The 9,029-nt window shown below is 47.1% G+C and overlaps 2 protein-coding genes across 2 annotated transcripts; both read left to right on the top strand.

Annotated features, from left to right (window-relative positions):
- Positions 1-294: 294 nt before the first annotated feature.
- TEOVI_000018400 (ADP-ribosylation factor, putative) lies at positions 295-1,107 on the top strand (the record flags this gene model as incomplete). The annotated part of the gene is made up of 1 exon (XM_067220947.1): positions 295-1,107. One exon carries the CDS (start codon positions 295-297, stop codon positions 1,105-1,107), a length of 813 nt encoding a protein of 270 aa, XP_067077048.1.
- A 1,252-nt stretch (positions 1,108-2,359) lies between these two features.
- On the top strand, positions 2,360-7,468 carry TEOVI_000018300 (cAMP binding protein, putative; the record flags this gene model as incomplete). Its single annotated transcript, XM_067220946.1, has 1 exon — positions 2,360-7,468. The coding sequence occupies one exon, from the start codon at positions 2,360-2,362 to the stop codon at positions 7,466-7,468; it is 5,109 nt and encodes a 1,702-aa protein (XP_067077047.1).
- Positions 7,469-9,029: the final 1,561 nt, after the last annotated feature.

Here is a 9,029-nt window from a genome sequence, read left to right as displayed (position 1 = left end):
TGTGTGTGTTTGTGTGTTTGTGTTTGTTCGGGAAGTTCACGTGCAGAAGTTTATGCGTTACATTATTTTGATACCACTGTATTATTTAGGTATTACCACCTTATGTGTTTTATTGGTTTATCTTTTTTTTTTTCATATTTAGTGGCGAAAGGGGGTTTTGCTTCGTGAGTTTGTGCTCTTGTGTTGAGAAAGGGATCAAACAATCACCGAATTGGCCGAAGCTAAGTGACCTGAATCGTTTCTAAGTAAGAGAATATTTTTTAATTAACCGATAGATATTCAAAGGAATCGATTATGAGCAGTTCTGAACACGATAGTCGTGTTGCGTACTGTAAGGAGCATAATGTGCATCATCTCTTTGAGCTCATGGCTTCCAGGTTGCTAGTTGAGCGCCCCGAGAACCCTTTTGAATACCTTCGGGAGTTGCTGGTCACGGTGGAGAACTCCAAGAAGCAAACAGCACATGATCCCACAATGCTTCCGTCGTCGCCATTGGGGGCGAAGGACAAGCTGACGAAGATCACAATAGGCACATTTGGTATTGAGAATGCCGGCAAAACAACGATCATTTCTGCTTTGGGAGGAAATATTGAAAAGAATCCTATGCCTACCGTCGGATTCACTCCTACAAGATTCCAGACGGATAGGTGCGATCTTTGCATCTTCGACCTTGGCGGAGGCGCCAACTTTCGAGGAATTTGGGTTCACTATTTCCACGACTGTCATGGTTTCATGTTCGTCATCGACTCTGCAGCGGATGATGCGGTTGTGGAGGAATCCCTCAATGCACTTCGCACTGTAGCGCAGCACAAGCATGTGCGTGGCAAGCCGGTGCTGGTGCTGGCTAACAAAAAGGACTTAAAGAGTAGCAGAGGCGTTGAGATTGTTTCTGAAGGCCTCTTGGAGGAACTCTTTGGGGATGTTTCTCTCTACCATCTAGTGCCTTCATGTGGCATTGAGGAGGATCCTGAACTGGAGAAGGGCGTTGATTGGCTATTGACGAAGATACAGAAGGAATATACTCACATTGATAAGTTGGTGGAAAGTCAGACGCTGGAGGTAAAAATGGAGGCAGAACAAAAGAGGAAGAAGTTGCTTGAAGAATAGAGAAACAGCTGATGTGTTTTACATTGCCCGTAAGGGAGAAGGCGGGCACTGTTAATCATAGAGGACACATGCATGGGGAAGTTGCTGCTCGTGTGAGTAACATATTGACAGTGACATTAGAAGCGAGTGCGGGCATTTATTGTTCTTCGGTGCTAAACTCTAGTGAGTACGTTTCGGTGAGTTGTGAACTGATGTGGGCGTTCCCTTGTGTTGTGATACTGCATTTCTCCGCCTTTCGACTTGTTTGTATGAAAACTACATTTGTAGTTGCCACTATCACACTATTGTGCGTCGACGTGCCAACACTTTTTCTTTGTCATCTGTTTTGCTTTTTTTTTTCGTTTCTCTTCAAACATCCTTTTCGGTGTTCGTGCACCGCTCATCCGATCGGTGGGGGTCTCGTTTTGTGCGATCTAATTTTCGATTAGCGGAGGTAGTGTTTCCTTTCCTTCCCCATAGGTGGATGGTTATCATTCCATTTCATCTTCTCTATTTTTAGTATTTTGATTATCCCTTAATGCCACTGCATGTGTTAATTCATTGTTTGCTGCCCACCGTTCTGCCACTTTTTTTTCCTTTCTCCTTCTTTTACTTTTTTAAACATTGTCTGTACTTACCCTTTGTCTCTCGGTAGGTGTAAAGAAGGGGTACTCTACACCAACTTTTTGTTAGCCTCCTTCTTAGTTTAAACTAGGGGTTCAGAATCCTTATTTTCCCCCTTCCCTCCCCCCAAAAAAAGGGAAAACAAAGCAAATCAAAGGAAGGGAGAAGGGGTTACGGAGTTAGATATATAGATAGGGGGGAAAGTGAAGGTGTGTCCTCCTGCCGAGAAGTAAAGCAAAAAAGACAGGAAAGGTAGAATAGAAGTGGGAAAGGAAAGGAGGGCGCATCCCCGCCACTTAGCATTACACATTGTTCTATTTCACCCTTTTTTATTTCGAAATTTTTGTTGGTGTCGTTGTTATTGTTATTGTTATAATTTTTTTTTGTATTCTCTTTGTGTTATTGTGGCCCGCGTGCTTGTGTGGTGGGAGAGTGACATACGTACATTCAAGTTTTTGGTCGGCTCATTTCTTAGTTGGAGCGAGAGGACGTACTTGCGCGCACGCACACACAAACAAACAAAAGGGTTGACAGACACAAAGCAACTCCATACATTGGTGTGGTGGAGGTTCGGGAGTATTTTATATAGCACTCCCCTACACTGTTATTTGCCTTTTCCTCCTTTTATCTCGCGTGTGGCTGAAATACGATGACTTTAATTCCTCAAAACCCCTACCGAATGAGTTTCAGCAGATGTAATAATGAGCGAAAAGCTTCAATTCCCTTGCAACCGACCAACACGAATGGGGGGATCAGTGCTGATAACACTGGTGTAGATCTTAAAGCTCATCGTGTGACTCCATTCACCACCACATTTGGACGGAGACACACCCTATATGGGGAGACAGAGATACGCGAGGCAAAGGAAACTTTAGCAAAGTTATTTGTGCCAGTGGCAAAGTTGGGAATGTACCGGCTGCGAAGAAGTAGACTGCACAAAAAGAATTCAGAGCTTCGGAGCTACACTATCGACTCCATTGTTCAGGCATACCGGAGTTCCAACTCAATAATCTCCACTTGGCCTATGGACGTGCTAACCTTGCTTGCTGAGGGAGCACAGTATCACTACTTAGAAGATGGCGAGGTGATTGTATATGCGAGGGAATGGTACTTGTCGACTGGAATTATTGTTGTTCTCTTCGGTGAGTTGCAGGAGACGCTACCAAAATCTGAGAAAAACTTCACACCGAATAAGACGTCTGGTAACATACGGCACCCTGAGCGTTCCGTTTTATGCGAACAAACCGTTCTCTGTAGGGATTTTGCACCTTCGCGTCTAAAGGCGCACGGTTATGCCGATGTAGCAGTAATACCCGCTCGCTGGGTTTGGGATGCCATCAATTACACCTCAATGGAGCCATTTGCTGAGGGGATGCTAGACTCTTTGAGAATGACTGTTGCACCATTATGTGAAAGCGTTTTGGAACGAACGTACTTTCCCACCGCGTTGACGCTTCGTCGCAGTTGGCTTTGGTCTTTCTTCAGTGCAGGGGAGCGAATTCGTCTCGCACGCCTCATGGAGGTGAAGGTGTTTTGCGCTGGCGACACCCTGTTTGGTGAAGGGGACCGTAATCCGTACGTGTACATCATTCGCCGCGGTGCCGTTCGGGTTGTGGTGTGCAAGGAGCCCATTTTGGACTTTGGCCCCGGCGCAGCCTTCGGCGAGGTGAGTGTCATTTTTGATGAACCACGCTGCTGCCATGCGATTGCCACGTGTTTATGTGAAGTTTACTGTTTGCACCGTCGTCACATTATGAAGCGACTCAGGAAGAAGGCGCACGTGTGTGATAGCGTGATTGGAACAGCCCTGAGAAGGCGTGAGCAGTGGTTGGAGGACGCCAAGACAAGGCACGTGATGAGCCTTACTGTTTTGTTAGGAGGCGTCCCCTGTCTCAGTCAGGCGACAGAAAAGGTCCGAGCGGCCATAGCGGAGAAGGCCAAAACAGTGGTGCTGCCCCCGCGACAAGTGTTATTCAAAAAGGGAACCTTGTGCGATCATCTTTTCATTGTGGGGCGGGGAACCCTCTTAATGGAAGGTGCTGAAGATACTGTAGCGACTCGTACGTCAACGGGGTTTGTGGGTGAGTTGTTTCTCCATCCGCATTTGTGGCCCACAGACGTTACCTCCCTCACATCTGTTGATGGCTGGATGTTCCACGTTGATGTAGTGAAGGATGCGCTTGATAGCATAAACGCAAGGGAACAGGCAGTTGACATATGCCGTCAGGGGATTGAACTTTATCGCGCTCAGTACGGGCCGGAAAGTGTTATGGAGCCAACCCCTGCACCCCGAAAGTTGGGTCCCGCGCGTAAAGGCACAACTGCCTTTTCTTCGGGGGCGAAGCAGTCAAATTCACTCCGTCAGAAGGGGCAACCCAGAAGTCCGTCACTTCCCAGCACGCCAAGGCTTGTAGCGGTAGCGAAGACTACTCCTGTGAAGGAGGAGCCACTGGAGAAGTTTGATTGGAACGCGTATGCAATCGAGGATAAGGTAGCGCTGCCCTCAGCGGACACGGATGAAAGTGATAAGCGCAGTGAACGGCAGCAGACCGAGCATGTCATTGAGGCTGAACTCGGTGGGCAGGCGGGGAGTTTGTTGTCCGCTGGTGTAGGGCTAGGAATTAGTGCTATTGACTGCGACTTTTCTGATGAGGTGGATGAGATGCGGCAAATGTTACTTGAGCAGGCCCTTCTAATACCTTCAAACAGACTACTGTTCTTCCTCAGGCAAATAAATCGCAGCAAGGTTACATTGGTGGTGGACGACGGTGCCGTTGTGACGGGAGAGTGTTCGTTAGAGACAACCGTGGGTGACGATCTGACGTTCCCCCAGTACGTCTTACCGCCCTCTGTTGTGTACACTTTAGACAATGTGAACACTTATAATGTGGATGGCGCGCCATTTAACGGGGAGGACGTGCTAAACGACACCAACCGACAGTTAGCAGACGGAGTCGGTACGACTGCGCACCGACGAGCACGCACTCCCGAAGTTGCTCTTGTGACACCAGATTTTATGTCAACGTTTCGCTCCACCGATGAAATGGCAAATACAACCTTAAAGGGGCAACAGTTTGGCGGCCTTTCATTGTTCCTGCGGTCCGGTCGTCCATGTTCGGGGCTCAGTGGTAAGCACCATCTACAGCATTCATCGTCCCTTTATGGGACGCTGCGGCGTAGGAGTCTTAGCGGGGTGAGCAGAAATTATACTCCTTATCCCCAAACTCCTTTTACGCCTGATGTACACGGTTCGACACAGTACAGTTTCTCTAACATATACACAAGACTCAATAGCGTGGATTACACACAACAAGCGAAAATCACAGCTTCTGCACTCCAGTCTGCTCTTGATCGTTTTGTGAAACTGGACGACCAAAATTACTTTCAACAAGTGGTGCGTGTCTGCTTACCAACAGAGGCAGAGCAGCAGTTGATTACGGAAGAGGTTGGTAGTGGTGGTAAGAGTAGCTGTGACTTGATACTACTGCTGATGCACGTTAGGAAGTGTGAGGGCCTCCAGCTAAGTGACGATATGCAGTACCCTATTGTGAAGGTTTATACCAAGACGCGCGTCCTCATCAGAACGCCAATTATGGAGGATCGTGTGGAACCGGACTGGCCGATTGAGGTGGCCTCTTTTATAACATTTATTCGCCGTGATGCTGACGTCAGCTTTTGCATCTGTGATGCGGGCCAGGAAGATAAGGTTGAATATACTGCCAACCTGGCCGCAGCTGACTTAGGAGAGAATAGGGGTGTTGGCCTTCGGAAGTTGGTCATGCATCGTGGGGCTACGGAATCTAATGATGAAATCAATGAGACCAAAGCCACTATTGAGGTGTGCATGATGGCCGTTACTACTTCCAAGCACCACGCACTGCAGAAGCATCTTGATGAGGAGGAGGACGCTTGCAAATCATCTGATGACTTTAGTGCAATCTACCTGCAGGTACTGGGGGTGAAAGGCTTAAAGCATCGTATAGAGGCTGCCGTCCATATTAGTGTGGAGATGGATGGGAAGACAAAAGAGGTTCTGCGCACCCATAAGATCGCACCCAAAACACGCTCTCCCGCGTGGCCGGGGCAAACCAGTTTTTGTGTTGCTCAGGGGGACGGTGTAATCAGTTTTGATCTTTTCCATCGCGACACGTTTGTGGCGTCGTACGATACTTCCGTCGACACTCTCGCATTTGGCGGTACCGGTGTGCAGTGTTTACCTCTCCTTCGCGCTCAGGGGACCGGCGGGGACCCCTATGGCGACTTGTATGTTTCCATTCTTGGAACCAAAACACCATGTGGGGAGGAGGACGTCGTGGAGCGACCGTCGAAGTTGCTTGTCGTGCATGTGGAGGCGCTTTCTCTACGCCAAAATCTGGATTTAGAGTTTGTACCTGATCCATTTGTCATTATCCGGGGCCCCAAAGGGGAGGTAATTATGCGCACCGCAATGAACTTTGGTACGTATGAGGCGAAATGGTCGGAGGAACGTGCTTCTTGCTTCATCCTTTGCCCCTCGCTCCCCGGTTGCGTCGTAACGTATCACTTGGAGGTGTATGACAACAATGAGTCGAGCAAGATTGGTGAAGCAACAATGACGGTTACCGTGAACGGCACAAAACGCAATCGTATGATGCTTGACATTGGGGGAAAGGGACTACTCACAGTGGTGGCTCATTCGTTTCCAATACAAGATGTTATCAGCCACAGCCAACCGCCTGGATCAGGTCTTACCAATCACCTCACCGACACCTCCAGCTCTAGTATAGAAGAAGGTTACTTCTTGCAGGTTCATATTTGTAGTTGTGAGAGCCTTCAGGGGACTGGGTTTGATGATTTCCAGATTGACCCTGTCGTAACTGCACGGGTTGGACGGAAGCGTATTGTAGTTGCACCACTCGTGTCGGGCTGTACGGCACCCCAGTGGAAGTATCCGAAAGCCACTTTTGTCCTTCCGTTTGTCCCTGACGTTCTCAGCCATATCGTTTTGGAGGTTTGGGACACCAACATCGAGCTATGCGATGTTCTCGGCGTCGCCCGCCTTCCAATGGAAGAGATATGCCGAACTGGAACACACAAATACACTCTGCAGCCACATAAGGATCAAGAGTATGGTCGGCGCAGGGATTTAGGTACCATTGTGGTAAACACTCGGTTCGGTCGCGTAAATGGAGCTGTCGTTTCTAAGGAGTCGCCCTTGTTCTTTTCAGCGGGCTCTTCAGGCTCAGGTATCTTTCGGTCCCGTTTATTTCCTTCTACGAATAGGGGGCCAAACCTCCCCATCACTCGAGTCCGTTTGCACATATCCAGCTGCTGCTCTGCCGTATCCGCATGGCCTTTCGACTTTATAAAGGTGACATTAACATGCCTTCATCATGTTTTGCTTGAGGTGCGTAAATCCTGCAAAGATGAATTCTTCGTCGCATGGTCCGTTGATGATGCGCAAACTATCGTGGACCTTAGGGCCATATACGGACGATCCCTGCGACTCGCTGTTTCTGGTGGAAAGGAAGAGACTGGACGATTAACAACCCACATTGGCGCCGCGCATTTGCCCTTTTCAACGCTGGCATCAGCGTCCCCGGAGGTTGTCTCTGTGCGGAGTTTACCACTAGTAGACCAGGCAACTGAGGAACGGAGTAGCGGGAGTAGAAGTGGTCGGCGATGTGTAACTCCGAGTGTTTCAGCGCAGGAACCTAGTATAACCGTGTCCCTTCTTGCGCTTGATTCTGACCACTCTGTGAGCTTGGGAAGTGAGTAGCGTATGCATGACATCTCTTAAGTCACTAAAGTGTTCCCCTCTCGTTCCACACTGTTTCCCCAACCCATTTGATTAACTCCTTTTGGTTGCTTGGTGAGTACGTATGTGTGGTTTTTGCGTATCATTTTATTTTACACACTACTCCTTCCATTCCCTCCTCGGCTACGTTTAATATATATATATATATATATATATATATATAGTTACCTTCTGCACGCTAACATCCGCAGAACTGCTTACTGCAGAATTTGGGCAGGTGTCACCACAGAATGTAACTACAGAGGTACGGGCGAGTGAGGGCCCTGGAGAGGAATGGTGATGCGCCCCACAAACTGCGCTATGTTTATTGTTACCATTATTATTTTCATTACCCCCACTACAGTTATCACTATTAATTCCCCTCCCGTTTTTTCCCTTCCTGCTCGTTGTCACCGCCTCCCCCAAACTCTCTGTTCGCACCTCACCTTTTTCTTTCCTTTCGTCTCTGCGTTTATCCGTCTACATTTTTGTTTCTTGATTCGCCTTTGACGTTGACTCTGAATTTTTTTGTATTTGGTTGCTTCTTTCCGAGTGTTTGATCGAAAATATCTTGCACATATAAATAAATAAATATTTATGTTTATTTGTTCGTTTGCCCATGCGTGTGCTGAGGTGTGGTCGCTTCCCCTCCTTTTATTATTACCATTATCATTATGTTGTCATTGGTATTACTACTCTCCTGTTGGTGTCACTACGTTTTTTCTCAGTTTTTGCATTTTGAGAAAAATAGCGTTTTGATTCGTTGGAGCGGGGTGGTGGCGCGAACAAACAAACAAAAAAGAAACACAGAAAAAAGTAAGCACCAGCATTAACTCAGAATGAGAGAGTAATACACCTGCAGACTGCACGCACAAAACACAGGAAATGATACAAATCCAGTGAAATGAATGCGCAAAAAGACTGAGAGAATCGAATATGTCTGAGCAGATAGTGAATATGCCACGTGCTCACGGAATTACATAGTCAAACGCACGCATTACTGAAAAGAAGAAAACCGCCCTACACTTTTCTTTTGTTCCCCACCCCCGCATTTATTTAACCGCACTCAAGCAATCATAAGTGGACATAAAGGTAAAAGAGTTGAGTATATGTATAAATAAATTCGTATATTTATAATTATGTAGGATAACTTATGTAAAAATGCAGACGGAGCTAACTAAGAGAGCGGGAGAAGAGAAGGAGAATGAACGGGGTGGCACCTGAACGTTTTTTTTTTTCGTACATCGGCATATATATATATATATATATTTATTTATAAATATATACAAAACCGTTTCTGACGAAAGAGAAGAAAGCGAAGGAGGAAGGAAAAAAAGAGGGAAAGGAATTTATATACTTGTATATGTTTACTCGCGTGCACTTGCTGACTATGAGTAGATGGTTTAACCGCGTAGAAGGCTTCACCACACTTTTTAGGTCTTCTTCGTTTTCCCTCCCTTCCGTTCCTGTCGCTATATGTGTTCGCAATTCCCTTCATATTTTAATTATCTTCATCCTCATTGTTGCCGTTGCCATTGTTGTG

This window comes from Trypanosoma equiperdum (assembly GCF_001457755.1).
Source record: "Trypanosoma equiperdum strain OVI genome assembly, contig: ctg_125, whole genome shotgun sequence".
Taxonomy (NCBI): domain Eukaryota; phylum Euglenozoa; class Kinetoplastea; order Trypanosomatida; family Trypanosomatidae; genus Trypanosoma; species Trypanosoma equiperdum.
The sequence above is the reverse complement of the archived record's forward strand: the minus strand, read 5'-3'. Positions and strand labels throughout refer to the sequence as shown.